The sequence below is a fragment of the Ursus arctos genome, unplaced genomic scaffold (genome assembly GCF_023065955.2).
Source record: "Ursus arctos isolate Adak ecotype North America unplaced genomic scaffold, UrsArc2.0 scaffold_1, whole genome shotgun sequence".
Lineage (NCBI taxonomy): Eukaryota > Metazoa > Chordata > Mammalia > Carnivora > Ursidae > Ursus > Ursus arctos.
The window spans coordinates 43,091,613-43,114,635 of record NW_026622763.1 but is presented as its reverse complement, the minus strand read 5'-3'; the positions used below and the strand labels follow the sequence as shown (position 1 = coordinate 43,114,635).

General features: G+C 37.7%; 1 protein-coding gene across 2 annotated transcripts; it reads right to left on the bottom strand.

The window, feature by feature from the left end:
* Positions 1–22,745, bottom strand: GCA (grancalcin). Of its 2 annotated transcripts, none has more exons than XM_057318186.1 (8): positions 22,489–22,745; positions 20,408–20,572; positions 14,311–14,380; positions 9,565–9,608; positions 9,126–9,273; positions 6,915–7,028; positions 3,230–3,288; positions 1–2,431 (listed from the first exon to the last, which is right to left on the bottom strand). In XM_057318186.1, exons 1-8 carry the CDS (start codon positions 22,513–22,515, stop codon positions 2,405–2,407), a joined length of 654 nt encoding a protein of 217 aa, XP_057174169.1. In that variant the 5' UTR covers positions 22,516–22,745; the 3' UTR covers positions 1–2,404. The 2 variants fall into 2 exon arrangements, with proteins under 2 accessions (XP_057174169.1, XP_026348459.2); XM_026492674.4 differs by lacking the exon at positions 22,489–22,745 and adding an exon at positions 22,280–22,419.
* Between the last annotated feature and the right edge of the window lie 278 nt (positions 22,746–23,023).

The following is a 23,023-nucleotide window of genomic DNA, read 5'->3' as shown; positions in this document are numbered from 1 at the left end:
TTTACAGCAAGATATTTGAATGTTTATTAAAAAATTCTCAAAATGACATGGAAACATGTTTACTGCATAAATAAAAGCACTTAGATGTTAAGAGTGTACGTTATTCAACAATTTACATCATGACAAGAAAACGTGTGTGAGTTAAACAGTACAAATTACCACACTGTATTCATATTCCAGTCATTGTTCATCACCGGACTATTTAATTTTTACTTTAGTAATGGATATCTGTTTACATCAATTATCTTGAGGGCATCAAAAAGTGAATTGCATTTCAGTATAAAAGTCCAAGTAAAATATTCTCAATGGCTAATGTTTGGTAAGATTATCTATTTAGTGGAAAGCGCAAAAGAACTGTCTGACAAGCAAGTTGGATTGGCATGGAAAATCAGTTTTGCTAGAGAAAGGGGTTCTGTGGTCAAAAAAGTTTGGAAAAAACTAGGTCAAATGAAAGTAAACAGGAATTTATGAACCTTAGGCTTTATCAAGCTCCCTGAAAAGGGTGCAAATTTCCCAAATAATGTTTGATCATCGAAACTCCTTCACAGATCTACCCCCAAATTCATAGGAATTTGGAAGAGGATGTCAGAGAATCGTGTAAAGAGTTCTCATACAAAGTGTCATCTGGCAGAAACTTCTATGAAGAATATACCCTAGCTCATTTTTAAAGTTTTGCCTCAACCATTAGCCTCCAAGTAAGAAAAATTACAACAGACCTCAGAACAGCACTGTTCTGTACCTATAAGCTGGATGTTAAGATCCCAGGCTGCTAAGTCATATTATCACCCTTACTCAACATGAATGATATGAGTGTGTTCACATTAGTTTTTTCCAAAGACTTCTAATTCGAGTCCTGTATTTTTTTTATGGCTCAGTTAACATCCTCTCACATTATCGAATATATGTTCATGAAAAAACACTTAACAGCTAGAGGACAAAAGTATATGGATGATTTTGTCACACATTTTTTACTGCTGACCAAATGAATCTGACAGCTAATTACATAAAATTATAATGTCAAAATGACTATCTGATACTTCCTTTCCAGGACTGTTAAAAGTAAAAGTTGATTTAAAATTCTGTGAGTTTATAAAAAGTTTTCTTTCAAGATACTGCCATTCACCCTCCATCCTTTAAGAAACACAGAATTTTACAAAAAGCATATTTAATTTGGTCACCAGTCATACTAAAATCATGTCAATCTGTACTCCCATTTTAAGCCAGAAGACATTCAGCTAAAGTGTAAGAAAAATACATGGTGTTTTAAATCTTCACTAAGAAAGACAATGTTTGCCAGGAAGGCGGCTGGATTAATTACAACAGCTCACACCAGAGATCTTACAGGCTAAGGATCTGATGACTACTTTGCAACTTTCCACAGTAATGCCACAGAAAACAGGCCACGGTGCCTACTGTGCTCACTACCCCCTCATTACACACCTGCACTCAACGACTTACCAGTTTACCGATGCTAATGGTAAACCCGCAGCTAATGGTGAGAAAGTCAAACTTCCAATTTCTGAACATTTAAACAAAGTGGTAGGTTACTTGATTTTTTAACTTTGTAAACAGTTGGCATTATATATAAAACAATTTAGCTTCACAGAATACATTGAAATGTTGACATTTTGTTTAAAATACGTATCACTTCCACAAAGTCTAGATTTAAAAGGAAGATGCCATGTTAGGCTATACTGCTTACTAAGAACCTTTTTTCCATAGAAGACAAAAAAGCATATTGAAAAAAATAAGCACTGACAAAAACAAAGGGAAAAAACGCCTCCGGGAGCCTTATTTCTATAGGTTAATTTACGGCACACCTAAGGTGACGTGACATAAGATTTTAGGAATTTTCTCTCTGCATAGACAAAGACCAGTGAGTTTCTTTTTTTTTTTGAATTACGTGATCAAGGAATAAACTCTTCTACAAATATGGCACAAAATCCAGGCTTCTCCTTCTAGCTCACGTTCACAACCAACAACGACAAACAAAATTTCAAAGTGTAATTTATAACCTTCCGGTAAGTATACATTAACTTTATCTAGACTTTCACTATTTGGCTTCTTAAATACTCCCTTGTAAGTACATTATTCTGGGTTAACAATGTTAAAAATTAAGGTTAAAAGGTATTTATATCAATTCATCAATATGCCCATATTTTATGATACTATACAGATATCTGTTAAGCAATAACTTTTCTAAAAGCAATTAATATTCCAAATACAAAAACACTTCTCTTACTGCTTTGAACTATGCACTAAAGTAAAAACACATAGAAAGGGAACAGATTTAACAGGCAGAAACACAGAAAAGCTCCCAAAGCTTCAAATTCAAAGTAGTCCAGTTCATTTCTTCCAGGTAAAAAAATTCACAGTTTTTCTTCAGCTTTCAAATTCTAGACATTCAAATTGCCATTGTACCCTGCAAAAACTAACACATAAGCAAAATCGTCAGCTGGTAGCAATAAAATGGTTTTTGTTTTTGATAAATTATACTCCATAAAAGCATTTTCACAAGAGGGGAAGTTTTAAATGTTTCCAAGGCTTGTAATATAAACCAGAATATACCGGTAGGGAAATGCTGACCCTATGACTTTCCCATAACAAAAACAAAACAAAAACCCTGAAACTTTGATGTACGTGTGAAATATAACTTTCCTATAGTTTCAATTTAAAAAATGGGATCATGCTAATTGTAACCATTTGAAATGAGAAATGAACAGTGTCATAATCTGTCATATACGAAAATTTCCTCTCTCTTAATATCACCAAAAGTAAACCACTCTTTGTAAAAAATAATGGTAGTTTTGCCCTTAAAAATGACTTGAAAGATGCGATGCCTGGGCGGCTCAGGAGGTAAGCGTCTGCCTTCAGCGCAGGTCAAAACCCAGGCTCCTTGCTCAGCGGGGAGCCTGCTTCTCCCCCAGCCCGCTGCTCCCCAGGACTGTGCTCTCTCTCTCTGACAGGTAAACACATTCTTTAAAAAATAAATGATTTGAAAGATAAGCTGCCAAAAACAGGTCATAAAATTTAGAAGTATCTTTATGTTTAATAGAACATCAAGTTGGTATTTGTACAAATACTGAAGCACATTTGCATTTAGCTGAAATACAGAAAAAGAATATGGTCTATAAAACATATTATTACCAGTACTGATACCAAGGATCGCTTAAAATTTGTTTGACAACTGAACGCATCTAGAACACGGTGTAAATATCAGAATACTCACATCGTCATATACAAAATTCACAACCCCTTGTTGCAAGTGGTCTCTTCTCCTAAAGAAATCTTTAAACAAACAAAAAAATATTGAAATTTTAGATATATAGTTTCAAATACTTGGTGTTCCTAAATACAAAAAAAAAAAAGACTAATTTCATACTCAAAAGTTTTTTTAAGTTTTATTTTAAATTACAGTTAGTTAACATATAGTGCAATATTAGTTTTGGGGGTACAATATCATGATTTGACAATTCCCTACATCACCCAGTGCTCATCAGGACAAGTGCCCTCCTTAATCCCCATCACCTATCTCCCCCACCCCCTGCCCACCTCCCCTCTGGTAACTCTCAGTTTGTTCTCTATAGTTAAAAGTCTGTTTCTCGGTTTGCCTCATTCTCTCCCCCTCTTTTTCCATTTGCACATTTATTTTGTTTCTTAAATATCACATATGAGGGAAATCATAGGGCATTTGTCTTTTTCTGACTTATTTCGCTTAGCTTAATACACTCTAACTCCATCCATGTCTTTGCACATGGCAAAATTTCATTCTTTTTTATGGCTGAGTAATAGCCCATAGTGTGTGTGTGTGTGTGTGTGTGTGTGTGTGTGTGTGTGTGTATACATCTTCTTTATCCATTCACGAATTGACGGACACTTGGGCTGTTCCATAGTTTGGCTATTATAAGTAATGCTGTTATAAACATCGGGGTGCAGGTATCCCTTTGAATTAGTACCTTTGTACTTGGCTAAATCCCTAGGAGCACAATTGCTGGATAGCACAGTAGTTCTATTTTTCACTTTCTGAGGAAACTTCATACTGTTTTTCACAGTGGCTGCACCAGTTTGCATTTCCACCAACAGGGGAAGAGGGTTCCTTTTTCCCCACATCTTCACCAACACCTGTTGTTTCTTGTGTTGATTTTAGCCATTCTGACAGGTGTGAGGTGATTATCACACTGTAGCTTTGATCTGCATTTCCCTGATGGTCGGTGATGTTGGGCATCTTCTCATGTGTCTGTTGGCCATCTGGATGTCTTTGCAAAAATGTCTATTCATGTCTTCTGCCCACTTTTTAATTGGATTATTTGTTTTTTGGGTGTTGAGTTTTAGAAGTTCTTTATATATTTTGGAAAGGAACCCTTTATCAAATATGTCATCTGCAGATATCTTCTCCCATCCTGTAGGCTGTCTTTTAGTTTTGTTGATTGTTTACTTCACTGTGTAGAAGCATTTTATTTTGATGAAGTCCCAATAGTTTATGTTTGCTTTTGTTTCCCTTGCCTCAGGAGACCTAACCAGAAAGAAGTTGCTATGGCTGAGGTCATAGAGCTTACTGCCTGTGTTCTCCAGGATTTTTATGGTTTCATGTCTCACATTTAGGTCTTTATTTTTTTTTTTAAGATTTTTTAATTTATTTATTCGACAGAGATAGAGACAGCCAGTGAGAGAGGGAACACAAGCAGGGGGAGTGGGAGACGAAGAAGAAGGCTCCCAGCGGAGGAGCCCGATGTGGGACTCGATCCCGGAACGCTGGGATCACGCCCTGAGCCAAAGGCAGATGCCTGACAACTGCGCCACCCAGGCATCCCCACATTTAGGTCTTTAATCCATTTTAAATTTATTTTTGTTTACAGTATAAAAAAGTGGTCCAGTTTCATTCTTTTGCATGTTGCTGTCCAGTTTACCCAAGACCATTTGTTTTTTCCCCACTGGATATTCTTTCCTGCTTTGTTGGAAGATTAACTGACCACACAGTTGTGGGCTCATTTTTGGGTTTTCTGTTCTGTTCCATTGACCTATGTGTCTGTCTTTGTGCCAGCACCGTATGTCTTGATCACTCCAGCTTTGTAATATAACATGAAGTCTGGGATTGTGATGCCTCCAGCTTTGCTTTGCTTTCTCGAGATTGCTTTGGCTATTCAAGGTCTTTTGTGGTTCCATACAAATTTTAGGATTGTTTGTTTTAACTCTGTGAAAAATATTGTTGATATTTTGATACTGTTTGTATTTACTGTGTAGACTGCTTTGGGTAGTATAGACATTTTAACAATATCTGTTCTTCCAAGCCATGAGCATGGAATATTTTTCCATTTCTTTCTAATTTCTTTCATCAGTGTTTTACAGTTTTCAGAGTACAGGTGCTTCACCTCTTTGGTTAGGTTTATTTCTAGGTACCTTTTTTTTTTGGTGCAGTTGTAAATGGGGCTGATTCCTTAATTTCTCTTTCTGCTGTTTCATTATTGGTATATAGAAATGCAACAGATTTCTATATATTTGGCCTTATCTTGTTCTTTCATTTGGGATAAATTCCTCCATTTTGGCATTCTGTCTAAGTCTCTGCCTTCTTCTATGTGTTAGAAGCCAGAATGTGACCTGCTCCTAAAGTAATGGCTTTATGAAGAAGAGGTCATGCAGTGTCCAGGGCCGGGCTCTGTAGGGAGCGTCTCTGGTGTGTGCAGCGTATGCTCTGCTCTTGTGTTTTGGCTGCTCTATCCTTCAGGCCCGTCACCCGCAGAGGCTCTGCTTATCTGCTGTGGGCAATGTTCAGTCTTTGGCCACAACAGAGCAAGTGTTAACTAGGTGTGCTCTGGTCTGCTTATGAAATCAGACCTACCACCACTTGCACCAGAACTGAGGTGCTGCAGAACTCTCTAGCTGGGAGACACGGTGTGGGCAGGGGCTTGTGCTGGTCTTCTGGGGGAAGAGCCCACCACACTGGGGCTGAGGCAAGCCTGACTGAGAAGGGCAGTCCCACCAGAGCGCAGGGGTATGAGGTTTGGTATAAACAAGTCAGGCAGCCAGTGTCAGTGCCGCACTGCTTCCTGAGGTGGCTCTGTGTTTATGCTAAGGGGCAGGAGAGGGAAATGACATCAGCCAGCTCCTTTGTTCCTGGAGAGGTGTCTCCAGAACAACGTTGCCTCTCAGGGACATGCTCTAAGAAGAGTGAACGCTCTGCACACTGGGCATCCTTCAGACCACTGCTTCCCGCTGTCTGCCCCTGTGGTGTGTCTGCCTTCTCTCCAGGAGCAGCACAGTGCCCTTGGGGCTCTATCCTAGCCAAGCAGGCTGACATTTCAAAGTCCAGGTTTTAAGCCCGCTGATTGCAAGAACTCATAAAACTTAGCCCCTCTAATTTGCCAAGCCAATGGCTTTGGGGAAATGTTCTTATGCGTCCCTAGGGGTTCCTTTCTCTCCCCCCTTCTCCGTGACCATGGCTTCCTCCTCTCTGCAGCACTCGTGATCCATTTCTCCCCTAAACACATCTCTGCTCTTCCTACCTTCTTTGATGGACCTCTCTTCTCCCCTTAGTTGTGGAGTTTGTTCTGTCAATCTCCAGGTCAATTTCTGGGTATTTAGGATGATGTGATAGTTACGTAGCTGTGTTTGTGGGAAGAGACAAGCCTATGGTTCTCCCACTCCACTGCCACCGGATTCCCTCTCTCTCTTTGTTCTCAATTAAATCAAGTGATTTCATATCCTGGGCAACTGAGACATGAAGAAAACTTCCCAAAACAGCTATAACAATTTTTCACTATTCGTATTACTAAAATTTTAAAGCCTTAAAAGTGATTAGATGTAACAGTGAATAAAGGTGAAAAATATATAATATTACAAACTTGTTGAAGAAAATGAGAGATACTATTCAGAAAAATAGCTACATAATACTGCACCCATTTTTAAATGATCAATACCTGTCAATGCTCGAAGCTTCACACAGCAAGCAACATAATCATCAAAGAAGATTCGGCCATTCTTGCTGTACCTTTTAACAATAGCGGTTAATGTTTGAGGACTCAACCTGTAACCTAGAAAAAGGAATTTATACATTAAAAACTTCTAAAACCAAAAACCATAAGAACACCACAACATTGCATTTTCTTTAAAAACAATCATAAATTTCCAAAATTCATTCCACAAAAATATATACTAGAAACAAAATACATTCACATTGAAATTTATCAAAGGCTTTATTACTAATAAAGTGGTTAAGTGGTACATAAATGTCACAGTTCTAGCTTTGTAACGAAGTCAAAGCTAAGAAGACAAATAATTATCTTTTTGTGTTTTTAAAATATATTTTGATTTTTAAATAATGTCTAGAGTATTTTGTAGATTTTAATGCTTCAGTATTTCCAATCTGTAATTTTATAGTTCTTTAAAGACTATCAAAGCAAAGATTATTAGTGATCCTTGCTATCATTCAAATTCTGTACTTCCTTTTTTCTTTTTTTCTCTGAGATATAATTGGCATATAAAATTATATTAGTTTCAGATGTACAATATAATGATTCCATAGTTGTACATATTGCAAAATGATTACTACACTAAGTCTAGTTAACATCTTCAACACCAAAAACTCCAAATAATCCAGTTAAATATGGGCAGAGGACCCAAATAGACATATTTCCAAAAGACAAACAGATGGCCAACAGACACACAGAAAGATGCTCAACATCACTCATCGTCAGGGAAATGCAACTCAGAACCACAGTGAGAGACCCCCTCACAGCTGTCAGGAAGGCCAGGATCAAAAAGACAAGGACTAACAAGTACTGGTGAGGATGTGGAGAAAAAGAAACCTTCCTGCAGTGCTGGCAGGAACGTAAACTGGTGCAGCCACTGTGGAAACAGTAGGAAGTTCCTCAAAAAGTTAAAAATAGAATTACCTATCATCCAGTACTGGATATTTACCCAAAGAAAAGGAAGACACTAATTCAAAAAGTATATGCATCCATTACTGGATATTTACCCGAAGAAAAGGAAGACACTAATTCAATTAGTCCTATGTTTACTGCAGCACCATTTACAATAGCCAAATTATGGAAGCAACCAAAGTGTCCATCAACAGATAAATGGATAAAAAAGATGTGGTTTATATATACAATAAAATATTACTCAGCCATTAAAAAAATGAGATCTTGCCATTTGCAACAACATGGCTGCACCTATATAGGGTATTATGCTAAGTGAAATAAGTCAAAGAAAGACATGTGATTTCACTCATATAGGGAATTTAAGAAACAAAACAAAGAAAAGTGGGACAAACAAAAAAAGACTCTTAAATACAGAGAACAAACTGATGGTTGTCAGAGAGGGCACTAAGAGGTACAAACTTCCAGTTAAAAAATAATTAAGTCAGGCCACCTGGATGGCTCAGTCAGTTAAGTATATGCCTTTGGCTTGGGTCATGATCCCAGAGTGCTGGGATCGAGTCCCACGTTGGGCTCCATGCTCGGCAGGGAGACTGCTTCTCCCTCTCCCTCTGCTGCTCCCCACCCCACTCATGCTCTCTGTCTCTCCCTCAAATAAATAAAATCTTTTTAAAAAATTAAAATAAAAAATAAGTAACGAGATGAAAAATACAGCATAGGGAATACAGTCAATAAGATCATAGTATACACTGTATGATGACAGGTGGTGAATATACTTGTGGTGAACACCGAGTAATGTACAGAATGGCTGAACACCTGATATGCATATGTACAGAAGTGTTGTACACCTGAGACTAATATAACACTGCATATTAATTATATTTCAAAAAATTGGTTAAAAAAGAGCTATAAATAAATAAATAAATATTAGAGAGCTTACCAAGTTACCAGATATAAATGGTGAGTACCAACAATTAGGGGAATACATTTTAATATACTCAACGGAGGAAATTCAGAAACTGTTTTATCAATGAGAATGTACAAAAGATCATCCTTTGGAAAAATCATAGATAAAATGGTTTTGTTAAAGGTCTTCAGTCAGAACTTATCTACAATCTTAAAATCAAACTGGGCAACAACTGGTGAAATAATATATTCCTTTACTACTTAACAAATTTTAACAACTGAGATTCATCTCATCGAAGAACCAAGATGATGTGGACAGATTCTAAAGACTTTTAATCTTCTTACCCATAGTAGTGATGGCTTGATTCAGTTCATGATGTTCCACTGTGCCACTGTGATCTCGATCAATAGTTATGAAGTTTTGCTTCCAGGCATTAAGAGCTGCCCAAAGTTCTTTGAATTCATTAAATCCCATTTTTCCTGTGTAATCTCTCTGATAGTTTTATTAATAAAAATAAGTTTTGATACCAAAGAGAATTTACTTGACCCAAAACTGTAAATCATTGACTAAAAAATTGTTAGTACGCTTCTGCAAGTTAGCCAAATTTAGCAAAAGAATAGATTTCTTCATAAAAATGGAAAAGTATGGAATTCAAACAGGATCTTACAAAGTATTTTTAAAGTCTCCAATTTACTGTGGCCATTTATAGCCAACAATTGCTTGGTTATATTCAGAAAGCAATTATTCCATATTCTAGTATTTTCTATTTTTATTCAAGGATACATCCAACATGGCGATCATAATTCTGCAGGTTTCCAAACTAAAGGCTATAAAACATATTTATTATTTGCTGGAGTCTGCCCACTTTTATCTATGTAAAATTATGACAATTTCTATTTCATAAAACAAAATGTTTAAAAATTGCCACAAATACACAATCACCCCTTATCAACAAACTTTAAATGTTAGGTGTCCACAGTGTGGGAAAAAAAAAAAAGACAAAAATAAAAATCACTACTACTTCAAACTACTCACATCTAGTCAGGGGATTTGGGTCATCAGATAAGCAATGATAAAAAAAATTGAAAATTACTGTCACGGGGAAAGGAGGGCTTCAGTCTTCCTAACACAAATGATAAGTAGGTTTTAAGTAGAAGTCTGACATATACTGAGATCACAAAACTTGACGGAGTTAGAAATTTGATTAAAGCTTGGGCTGAAGAACTGGCCTATGATGACATCTGAAAGGCAGATGAGGGCCAGATCATAAAAGTCTGGAATGCTACCCTGAAGATTTAGACCAATGGAAGTCACTGAAGAATTTTAAGGAGCTAAGGGGCAATTCGAAAATTTCCATTCCAGAAACATTCACCTACACTGAACAGACTATAGAGTAAGGTAAGATGGACCTAGATATAGGTAAATCATTTGCTAGTTTACTGCAATCAATCAAGTAAGAAAAGTATGAGCTTCTGATCTGAAGCAGCTATTTTCCCTTGGGGGAGGGAAAAGGCAGGAAGAAAAAAGTAAATATAAACTGTATTAAAATCATGGCTTATTAGAAATATTAACTAATATCTATAGAATTATAACTGAAGACTCACTAGGTAGAATTTAATTTTTCTAACCCTTATCACAATTGCACTGAACTGGTAAGCTGATTTACCTCAAAAGTAATTATATCAGTCCTGATAAAAGAGATATTATGTCAGCACAACTACTTAAGCTTACAAAGTTCTTATTAGTAGCTCTTTAAAATGAATGAATAAATAAAAATGCCTAAAATTAAGTTATCTTATTTTGCTATTTGATAACATATTTTAAATTTTTATAAATAAAAAACATTTCAGCCAAATTTTAGATCTATAAAGAAAAAAATCATAAAACATTCTACAAGTTAAAATATCTGATTTTCTTTAAATTAATATAGTATAAATGTTAGAATAGCTGGTTACAGTATTTTCAGAATGACAGTTCAACAGACACTCAATGAGCATTCAACTATGACCCAGGTAGTATGATTTTGTAATTTCATATAAACATGCAAAAGTACTGTAAGTCCCAATTTTACAAATGAAGAAACAGAGGCCCAGAATAATAAAGTTTCCCAAGTTCACAGAGCTAATTAAATGGAAGAATCAGGACTGGAGCCCAGTGCTCCTTCATACAATACTACTCAAGTGGGAAGAAGGAGGGGGGCTGAAGTTTCCATGAGAAATCTCTGGATGGCATTCCATCATTTTGTCAAGAAAATGATATGTTTTGCTTTCAAGTTAACATGGCACACATCCATTACATGGGGAAATCTGAACATATGACAACAAATGGCAAACATGGAGTCTTCAAATAAGCATATCTTCAATCACAAAATAGGGCTGAGAAAAATGTATATAAGATTACATATTTTTGACAAAAAATAGAGAAAAATTTTCAGGAAAGTTAATAGATTTTCATTTCCCCCAATACCCCATTAGAATGGGTAAAAAATTAAATTTTCTAACGTCATAAACCATTAGAAAAATAAAGAGGATGAAAGAGAAAACAGAGGAAAAGAATCATGTAACTTGGAAAAGTAGTAGGATGGATGGAAGTTAACGAACCCAGATCTAAGAAAGTGGCTTGATGAATACCCAATAAGAAAAGTTGAAAAGGAGTCTGGTTATCCAGGAGAAGACACCAAACATTTAAGAATTGGTATTATATGTGAAAATGGGTGTGCAGGTAGAGAGAAAAACAGGACCAACTGAATACCTATTTAAAGAGGATTTAGAGTCCAAATGTCCTCCTTGCCTCAGCTTCCTAGATGGATGCCATGTCTATTCTCACACCAGCAAAAGTCTGGGGATTTACTGTCTGGAGAATTCTTTGAACTTCAGGATAACAGGCACATATTCAAAGCTTTAACTACTAACCAATAACCAGTCCCCCTACCTTCTAACCCTGATACTAACATTCACCCTAACATTAACCCTAACACTAACTCTGGAGAGGTCTCTGAACTGCAGGACCCCAGACACATAACCAAACACCAACCCTAATCCTAACACTAATCTTAACCACTAACCAGTAATCTACAAACCTAACCCTAACACTAACACTAATCCTAACTCCTACCCTAACCCCAACCCTAGATCTAAGAAAGTGACTTGTGAATACACAATAAGAAAGCTGAGAAGCAGCCTACTTCTCTGTGAGAAGACCCCGGATGTTTAAGAATTGGCAGTATTTCTGAAAATGGGTATGAAGGTAGAGATAAAAACAGTAAGACCAACTGAGGATCTATTTAGGGAGCATTTAGAGCACCTAATCCCCTCCTGGCCTCGATCCACAGACCTGCAGTATCTATTCTAACCTCAGCAAAACTCGGGGAATTTATACTCTGGAGGGTCTCTGAACTGCAGGATAATAGGGACATTCCCAAATGGCTAAACCCAATGCCCTAACCTTGAACCCAAACCCTCGCCCTAACACTAACCTAACCCTAACCCTAACCATCCGGAGAGGTCTCTGAACTGTAGAATACCAGGCACATACCCTAACCCTAACCCTAACCCTCACCCTTATCTGAACCCTAGATCTGAGAAACTGGCTTCCTAAACACACTATAAGAAAAGTTGAGAACCAGCGTACTTATCCTAGAGAAGACCCCAAACATTTAAAAATTGTTAGTATTTTCAGAAAACAAGTGTGAAGATAGAGATAAAAACAGAAGGACCAATTGAATATCTATTTAAAGAGTATTTAGAGCCCCCAACCCTCCTTGCCCCAAATTGGTAGATGCCTGCCGTGTCAATTCTCACCCCAGCATAAGTCTGGGGTATTCTTCTCTGGAGAGGTCTGGGAATTGCAGGATACCAGGCACATACCTAAAGCCTAACCCTAGCCTATCTAGTAAAAATAAGGCATTTAAGTGACCTTTTATCAAAGACCGAGAACCCTGCTAAGTCTTCCCTCCTCCTTTCCTACCAGACAACCAGCCCAAAAGGAAATCCCTAAACATACTGTTGCATCACAAACTGCCCTGCCAAACCACCAGACATGGAAGTCTACGGCCAATACCAAACCATGACCTCAGAGCTTCTCACCTGCATTTTAGTTCAACGTGTGCAACCAAGGATCACCAGACACCTGAGAAAAGCATCTAACATGAAAGACAACCAAACAAATAAACTGGAAAAAAAAATTGGAGGAAACACAGTTGACGGAAGAAGAAAAAATTCTGAAAAAAACATTAACAACAACAAAAATACATTAACAACAAATACAAAAATACAGTTTCAGAGAGATAAGGGAAGACATCACATACATGAAAAAAGAAAAGAAGTTCTTGCATTTTAAGGATATGATAACAGATATTAAAAAAACTCAATAGAAGATTCAGAAAATAAAGTTGAGGAAATCTCCCCATAGAGGAAAACCAGAGAAGGGAGGAAAAAATATAAGGAAAGTGACCCAGTCCAAATGACAGGCATTCCAGAGAAAACCTGAGAAAATATCACTAAAGAAAATGTCTCAGAACCAAAGCAAATGAACTCCCAGTCTGAGGACGCCCACTGAGCTCCCACACAGCATGACCAGGCACATCATGCGAAATTCCAAACCAGGCACAAAGATAAGATCCCATAGCCCTCCAAGTGAAAAAACCGACATACTAGCAGAAAACAGAAAGATAAAATAAGAGTGGATGCTAGAAACAATGGAGCAATGTCTTTAAAATTCTAAATGAAAATGATCTGTAATGCAGAGTTCCACTGGTCACTTAATTTTGTGGACAGAATGAAAGTATTTTCAGATAAAAGTATTTTCAGATAAAGTCTAAAAAGACCTTCCTCCCATGCACTCTCTTATTGAGAAGCTAGTTAATGTTATATTTTATTGAATTTTTAAAAATGACTAGAGATTAAATAAAAGGGAGATCCAACTCAAGAGCATGGAAAGTCAGTTCCAGAATGATGGTGAAGGAATGATAGGTTTGCTGCTATGCATAGAAAGTAGACCACAATAAAAAGCTCCAGAATGATAATTAATTTCAGAAAAAGTAGAACAGTATATAAAAAGGGAAATTAATCATACATTATCACAAGACAGAGGAAGAACACTTAGATAATAACACTAAAGCAAATACTGATTACCGACCTAACGAAAATTACTATACAGCTATATTGGATGGAGGAGGATTGGGAAGCATTCCAGTGTGGAGTACTGGGACAAGAATGAGTTTCAAGTTCCAAGAGTGTTAATTCTCATCTGCCATAGCAGGATATCAATTGTTAATCATTAAAACTGAAAATCTATAGTGATAAAAGCATGCTATTTTGAGATCTGGAGGCAAATTTCAAAAGAATCAGCTGCAAAAGCTGAATGGAGATTTCCTCTATGAGTGGCTAACATCAGGGATATAATTATGCACAAGGAACAGTTATTTTCACAATAAGCTTTGCAGAACTATTTGCCTCTTTAAATTATGTGCATATAACTGCGATAAAAAGATTTTTAAAAATATTTTAAATATGGGGGGGAAGATCTCACGAGAATAAGCTCCATTAATTCCAGACTGTGTCAAACATTTCTGAAGTTCCTCAGCATCCACTTCACCATCCTGTCAAAAAATAATTATAATCTGATTTAATGCACAATTATATCAAATCATATTAATATGCTAATTGGCTGTTTTAGGCCAATCAATAAATATGCATTCTTTAAAACATTACTCTATTATCAACTCCAAAATTATAGAGGTAATTACTGACAGCAAAGGCATATTACAAAACAGCATACAAAATGAATGATTTTTTTCACAATCAACTTATATTCTATTAATATTTAAGCAGTTCAAGTATAATTTATTTTTTCTACTTCTGAGAAACAGCATAATCATTCTGACCTATTATAGGTCAAAATAATATCTTGTGAAAATCATTGTACCTCTACTTAAAATGGAAAAATGACCAAAATGTGTTCAGAAAAATCTCAAAAACATTCCCCTATGCCCCTTTCATGGGGGTGTTATTTCTAAGGGATATAAAACTGTAACTGGAAGGAGAAAATAACTTCCCCCCACTTCTCCCATTACTCCCAGCAAAATTTGAGTCATCCTGCATCTTGTTGCTGTTCTTCTGATTATTTCCCAAACATTCTTGTTTGAACTTATTATGGGAAATAAAATTTTTTTTAATACCAACAAGAAATCACAATGGAAGTGAAACAGGCTGAATATTCCCATTACGTTTCAGTGCCTCATCCTATTCTCTACAAAAAATATACAGAGTAATTTACTTGGAAGCATCATAAACATTGTCACAAATGCAAAACAATAACTCTGAGAAAGGATCAGGGAAGCAAATTTAAAACACGAACTTTTAAGAGTTCAATTTTGTAAGAGACCCAGGAAATAAAGAAAATTTTACAACCAACTTCCAAGAAGTATTATAAACACTCATATTCTAATGAATCTTTAGCAAGGAATTCTTTATAACAAAAATTCCAGTGGTTCTAACAGGAATTAAAAAATATAAGAAGCATTCTTTCCAATGGATCATCCCTGTGCCTACACAGAGTATCTAAGTGTTCCTTTCTCTGCCATGCATAGTTCTGGGACTTTGCTTACAGAACTTTCATAAATTCTAGACTAAGAAAATTATATTGTAAAAAATTAGCCATATGTTTAGAATCAAAGCTAGGTTAGCAATGTTTCTTCCAATGATAAAGACTTTAGAAGGAATTTTTATTTAAACAATTACCTACCTTCCTATTATATCAAACCATTATTATACTTAAGATTTTGGAAAACTATGCACACACTTCTAATGGGATCTAAGAAATCACTGGTAAACATAAAAACAACAAACAAGACAATCAATGAAGCCCACAGGCGCCACTGCCAACAGTATCTCAGGGAGATGAGGGTAGAGACGCCCGGTCATCGTCAATTACTGCAGAGTAAATTTTGAAAGACAATCTTTCACAAATTATTAAAACAGAAGCAAAAGAAGGAAATGACTTTTCTCTCATTTTTAATTTAAAAATGTCTCCTATCTTATACTAAAGATAACATGGTTATAAATTACCTTTTTCTTTCACTTTTCTTAAGTGGGAAAATGATACTAAACCTGAGAATAAAATTAGTGAGAATCACTAAGCTTCATCAATTTTTTCCTCATTTATAAAAATAATGCATTGTGCAAACCACAGGCTCAAAATTAAAACTTTCTAGAAAAGAGCAATTTGAATTTACTAAAAACCTTGACCAATCCAATTAAACTGAAGAAAATCAGTCCTATGTGGTCTGACGATAATTTCTATTCAAATACGAGCTTCTTCTAGAACATTTCACAGAAAAGTCCACTTAGCGCACAGAGATCTTTCTCTGGATTCTGTGCATTCAAAGACTTAGAAGGGACCCCGGAGATATGGAGATTCTTTTGCCGAGAAAGAACAAAGATTAAAGAGGAAGCAAAGCTGAAAAGTAGTACGTTCAAAAGACACAGAAAAAGTCATAAATTTGAGTTAAGGAATATAAATAGTATTTTAGTCTTTGTTAACGCTTTTTGAATGAGTGAAACTAAGAAACACATCTCGCTATTTTCTCTTCCACAAAATAAAAAAAAAAAAAGCTTTATATTCCATGCTTCAAATTTCTACATACTTATTTATCTGCGAGGTCTATGCTTCCTTCCCCACGCTGCTCTGCCCTGCTACGAGGCGGAGTGCAGTCTGTCTCTGTGTCTTGTACTTCAGAACTGAATGTGTAATCTTCCTATGATACACCAAGTTTATAATTTTACCAGAGTTCAGAATTAAATGCTATAAAACTCAGGACATTTTCCATTAAATTCATCAAAAGGTCCTAGTGCAGGGGTGCCTGGGTGGCTCAGTCAGTTAAGCATCTGACCCTTGATTTCAGTTCAGGTCATGATTTCAGGGTCCTGGGATGGAGCCCCAAGTGGGGTTTTGCACTCAGCTGGAAGTCGGCTTGAGAGTCTCTCCCACTGGCCCTCCCCCCACTTTCTCTCTCTCCCTCTTTCTGTTTCTCGAAAATAAATAAATCTTTTTTTAAAAATTGGATATCTATTCATCATAGATTTTTTTGCATTAATTTTTTTAAATATGGGATTAAAACTTTATCATGATTACTAAATTTTTTAAGCCCCTTTCAATTTAAAGGTGAGTCTCTCCTTTGCCTTACCCCAGCTGGACCTTAAAGCACTTACCAGTACAACGGCAAGTTAGGGGACCGTCTGCGGCAACGCAGAAGGAAAATAACTGTGAGAGAAAAAGACACCATTTCTCTAACTAAATATAGGTGAGGCTCATTGCTTTATTTGAATAGTTTCTATTTTTCAAACTGTATGAAGCTAATTTCTATATATGAAATTCCAAACCTACACTGGGTTTGGGTACATCACATAGAAGCGAAAGCTCGGAAGCAGAGTGAGAGCAGATGCGCAGTCCGGGCAGGCGGCCTGCTCCTGAGGACCCCACAGGCATGAGGAACGTAAGCGGTGTGCCGCCTGGACGCAGGAAGTGAGATGGGACGCTCTACGCAGGACAAGAGGCAAAACAAAACAAACAAAATATACTATAGACTATTGCCTGATGATACCACTTCTGAGAAGTGGAAGGCTTAGGAAAGCAGGACCAACACGCTAGGCTAAGCTACCCCGTTTGCTGATGGGATCTGCGATGCCACCGCCAGCTAGGTGTAGCCCTGATCGCCCTGAGCTATCGTGACATGGGATTCTGGACACAGTCGAGGTGCGGACAATCGCAAAACCACTACATAAGGAAGACTGACATGAGGACCGAAGGGATGACATAAAAGAGGACATAAAGGGGGAGGGAAGAAATGAACAAACACTCCACGTGAAATAGGTTTAGAAACCAAAATCCCAAAATATCTGACCAAATCTAATGTTCAGAAAGACAGCCAACAAAAAGCAACAATTTCAGAACAAATTCATACAAGATGAAATTAATCTTACAAAGTAATCATGAAAACAAGTGTGTTAAGAAAATGCAGAGAAATAAAGGAACAAATACCTTCATTTAGAAAGAACCATTCACTTAACAAATATCTACTGAGCTCCCTACTATGTTCATGCACCGCTAAATGGACTAGGACCAGTGTCCAAAAGAAACTCCTTGCTTTCACAGAGCTTACTTTTTAGTGGTGGAAGAGAGACAATAAATCAAAAATTACATTTCATGGTAGTAAGTACTAAGGAGAAAAAACACAGCAGAGTAAGAGTGATGTGGAGTGGGCGCACGGGCGCTGCGGAGCGGACCAATGCTACTTAATACAGACAGTTAAGGAAGCCTCACGGAGGCTGATAAAGTGAATTCACCTCTAAGTAGATCACTGATCAGTGAATTTACTTATAGGGTGAACTGACTTATTCATTAATAAAGTGAGTTTCAAGGAAGATCTGAAGGAAGTAAAGGAGCAAGCTATGTAGACATCTGAGGGAAGAGTGAGTGGTCTAGGCCTGAGTTGTCCAATACAGTCACTAGCCATATATTCCACTGTGCACTGAAACATGGCTAGTCCGATCTGAGATGCTCTGTAAGTGTAAAATACATGCCAGATTGCCAAGACTTAGGAACAACAAAAATGCAAACTACCCTATTACTAACTTTTATATTGATTACATGTTGGTATATTAGTATTTCTGATATACTGGATTCAAGAAAATATGTTATGAAAATTAATTTCACCTTTTTTTTTTTTTTTTTTTTTTTACTTTTTAAAATGTACTACCAGAGGCTTCAAAACTACATATGTGGCTTATGTTTGTGGCTCTTGTTATGTTTATTTTGGACAGTGCTTTCCAGGCAAAAAGAACAAGCATAAAGATCAGAGAACGCTCTCTCAGTGTTGCCATAATCTTCGTCTGTTTATCTTCAGCACTTCCCTCCTTGTACCATTATCATTCCCTGCATGTCTATCTCCCTGACTAGGCAGAGCTCTTCTAAGTCAGGATGTGAGTTTCATGCATCTTTGCATCCCCAGGCCCTAGCACAGTACGTGGTACAAAGCAGGCTGGTTGTCTGGTGGAATAAAGACAATTACCATTGGTTCTTGGTTCAACTATAGTCATTTCTGACAGTTTGGGGCCATGCACATTTACTATTTCAAAAGGCTGAAAATTTTACAACTTCTCATTCAAGTGTCGATTACATTTCAAAATCTAAAAGCTAATTAATGAGTGAAATTCTATTTTACATGTGCTTTTTCAGAATTTTGGGGGTCCGAAAAACAACCTGAATAGCTTTTCTACAAGTTATTACCATGAGAAAGCATTCTCCTAGTACACTACTTCATACTCATATTTCATACGTTGTATGAAAACATGTTACCTTAATTGACTAACAAGTAATGTCTTCCTAAATCATATGTGGAAAATCCCAGTGATCTTTTTGGATCTCTTTACTGCAGTTTGAGCTAATGATAATGTCCAACTCTATAAACCCTAACTAAATAGCATTAGTGGCAGAAAACTGCGCTTTAGATAATTAACAAAAAATTAGTTGCCATTGGTTAGGTTAACTAATAGGTAGCAAGATTTTGAAATGATACCCAAGTTCAAGTCCTATTTGTTCAGTTACTAAGCCTTAATCTCCACTTAGTCGTTTATCATAAAAGGGTACATCCGTCCTGCCTACCCCACGGTGCCTCTGTGTGAAAAAGGAGTGGCAGGCACGCTCAAGTTCAAGTTGTTGGTATTATTGACAAGTTCCCTTTCCAGGCAGGAAGAATTAAGGAGCAAAAGAGGGCCAACTCTAGTTCCCAGGAAGGCTTTTCTCATTTGGAAAAGGAAAGCATCCTAAAGAAATTGCACCTGCATCTCAGTGGCCAGTCCTGTGGCACACGGCTACCTTTACTAGATTCAAAGGTCCGGGATGGTATTAGGGCTTTTCCAACTTCTACCACAGAAGGGAAAAAGAGGTTGTAAATGGAACGGGGGCCACCAAAAGAAAGTGTCCGCCATATATAATAATTCTGCGTCTATCCTATATTTCTAGCCAAGCATGTGGGATCGAATGAACACTCAAGTGAATGAATAATAAATGAAAAATGTTATCAAAGTTCTGTGAAATTCCAACTACTCCGTAAGTTTTTCCTGGTGAGTCTAAAAGAAGAGATACAGACTGTGACTAAGACTCAAGTGTGAATCTGTCTCTTCTCCCTGGTCTGATACTTGAACCTCCATTCTGCTCTGTTTTCTTTACCCTTTCTTGATTGGCTTTACCATCAAGTCTCTCCAAGCACCAGTCACAATTTAAAAGTCTCCTTTTTGACACGCTGCCCCAGCTTCCTCAAGGAGATTAACACGTGGGTCACGTAGATCTCTTTCCCCAGTCCTCTTTGGCTCAGTCGCCATGCACCACACTGTTTCCAGTCTTAGTGAAATGAACAATGTGTCAGGCATCGTACTAACAGACTTCTAAATAGGAAATAATTATGACTACCCTCATCTCTGATCGCAAGAAAAAAATTAGTCTAGATAAGTGTAAAATACAAATTTCATATAGATTTAAAATGACACACTAAGTAACATAGTTAACACTTCTTTTAAATAGCAATCACTTTCAAAACTGGTTTTGTGCCATACATTTAACATCTCACCTGTCCAGCAACAGCAGTGAAGTACGTCCACATGGGGTCTCCCGCTGAGGAATAACTGTCAGAATATGCTGGGTATCCACCAGGCAGCAGGTTTGGCCCTGTTCCCGGCACTGGCTGTCCCATCTGCATCTGCATTCCTGGCATCTGACCACTAAAATTTCCAAACTATAAGAGTGAAAAGGGTAAAGTTATTAATACAAATATTACCCGTTATTCACTACAGTTGGTTTAAAAGAAAATATTTATGAGGAGTCCACTGAAAAGCAAGAATAGAAAGAGTTACTAAAAGCAACCAAATTCACTATCACAAATGCTGTTATCTACAAAATGCTAGATATCCTGCATAAGGACCTAACTGAGTTCATTAACACGTTATCCAACATCAAAAGAAGTGTAACAGAAAAAAGAACTCTCTAGCTTCTGAGAACGTGATTTAACAGATGAACATGAAGCACTCTTCTTGTGTTTACCATCAACATCACCAAAATAAACAAAAGGCAAAAAAACACAAAAAAATTTCACCTACAAACTAAGTAGTAGCTTACTTCAGACACATACTGAGAAGACTGTGCGGTATAATACAATGGAACTGTGAACTTGTCATGGGAAACTGCATAGAATGCAAACATCCTCCCCACCAGAAAATATTTATTTTTAAAAAAGCAAGACACCAAAAAACAGATCAATAAAGTGATTAATTCCAACCACAGTCCGCAAAACTTATAAGAATAACAATAAGAATATCAACAAAAATAATACACAGCTAATATTTACTGGGGGTTTTTTATAGCCCAGGTACTAAGTACTTTCCATCATGTGCTTTGATTTTCCAAAAACTCTATATGGTATGAAACTACTATGTCTTTTTTGTCATTGAGCACCTGAAACTTCAAGAGGTTTCCAAAATTGATTAAGGTCAAACAACTAGTAAGAAGGAGACCATGGTTCAAATGTAGATATTCTGATTTTTGTTTCCTGCTATGGCTATGGCTTCTCTCTACTTTTTTCACTTTGGAACTTGGTGTACATTTTTAATACCTTATACCTTAGAAAGGCATTTTACTGAGCATTTTTATGAGTCTAGAAGAGAAAGAGGTGTCGAGATTGTTTGTTATTCCATATTGAACAAAAATCTTGACCTGCATCCTCAAGGATGAACAGAGATTGCCAGAAGGCAAAAAGAAAAAAAGACTACCATAAAAATTAAAAAAAAAAAAATTCTAAATTGGGGGGAAAGAGGGAGTCAAAAGGCGGGATGCTATCGTAGTTTGAAGAGCTGAGCGGCTGGATGTGTAAGAGTAAAGGTACAGAGGAAGTGCTGGAGCTCCAGAAAATGCACTTCAAACTCCAGGAAATGCACAACTAGATTATGAAGCAATGAAGTACAAGGAAACGGTAAACGTTAAAACAATATAATGGATTAAAAACAAACATTTTAAAAAGTTGCTTCTTTTAAAAGAAGAAAAAAGACCATCAAAAGAGACCCGAAAAGGCAATTTCAGGAATTAAAAAAAAAGAATATATAACCTCAAATTACAACTTCCAACTCTCAAAGGAGACTAAGGATAAAGTTATGCAAGAAAGAGTAACCTACTCCTTCCCACCTCCCAAAAAAAGTCTAGAACAGACTGCCCTTGGTGGAATAGTAAAAATTAAGAGACATTTAGCATATCTTAATTTATTCATAAGCAACTTAAAGGACAGAAAACAAGAAGTCGCCAAAAATTCAGGAAGAGGACGTCTAGCAAAACTGCGGAAGGTGGGGGTCGACCACAAAATAGTACTGGAACAAGAAAACGGCGCTTTTGTTCCTCCAATCCAGGAAGAAAATTTCCAAAAATCACAGCACATCCCTGCCTCATAAGGACTCGCCTAAAGGGCCCCCAGGGACCAGAAGACCTGTGGCTTCCCGCTCAACCCTGGCCCCAGGTTCCAACACCGCGCGGTGTCTCAGCCCCACGGAGAACCAGAGACCCGTCAAGCGAAGAGGCGGGAGGGGGCGGACCCCGCACTCTGGCACCGCCCGCAGGGGCGCCCCACCCCGCGGGGGCGGAGGCGGCGGAGGAGCTGCCCGGACTCACCGCTCCTCCGTATCCCGGGTAGGCCATGACGAGCCGTCACCTTTCGAGTCAGCGTCCGCCCTACCGGGAGAAAGGCAAAGGGGCAGGTGCAGGGCAGGTGCAGATGGAGGTGAGGCTGAAAGACGCGCTTCCCTTGCGATTTACTTCCCTGAGACCGCCCCTTCCCGGAGTCCAACCCCGCCCTGCTCGGTTCCGATTGGCTGAGCCCCGCCGTCCGGAGCCCAAACAACCGAAGCCCGCTCCTTCCCGGAGTCGAGTCCCACCCATCTCATGTCTGATTGGCTTCACGCACCCAACCCCCTTCTGTTCGGCTTCTATTGGCTCGCTCAGGTCTCGCGCTCTCTCCTCACTGAACAGCAGAAGAAGCCTTTGCTCCGATAACTTTCACTCTTTTTGGCTAGGCTCTCTAGGCTGAAGTTTCTTTTCTCCGGAGAACCCCCAAGCCCTCCTGCCGTGACTTCTTTTAGTCTACTCCTCCACTCTTTGAGCCGGACTTCCAAACCTACATCTGTGAATTTAAAACTTTCAATCACTC

What these genes read in the sequence shown, in the direction of transcription:
- GCA (XM_057318186.1), bottom strand. Translation starts at nt 22,515, where the DNA reads ATGGCCTACCCGGGATACGGAGGAGCG. An exon ending in AATTAATGGAGCTTATTCTC is followed by an intron (nt 9,609 to 14,310) that starts GTGAGATCTTCC and finishes TATGTTTTATAG; the next exon opens with CCTTTAGTTTGGAAACCTGC. An exon ending in GAAGCTTCGAGCATTGACAG is followed by an intron (nt 3,289 to 6,914) that starts GTATTGATCATT and finishes GTTTGTTTAAAG; the next exon opens with ATTTCTTTAGGAGAAGAGAC.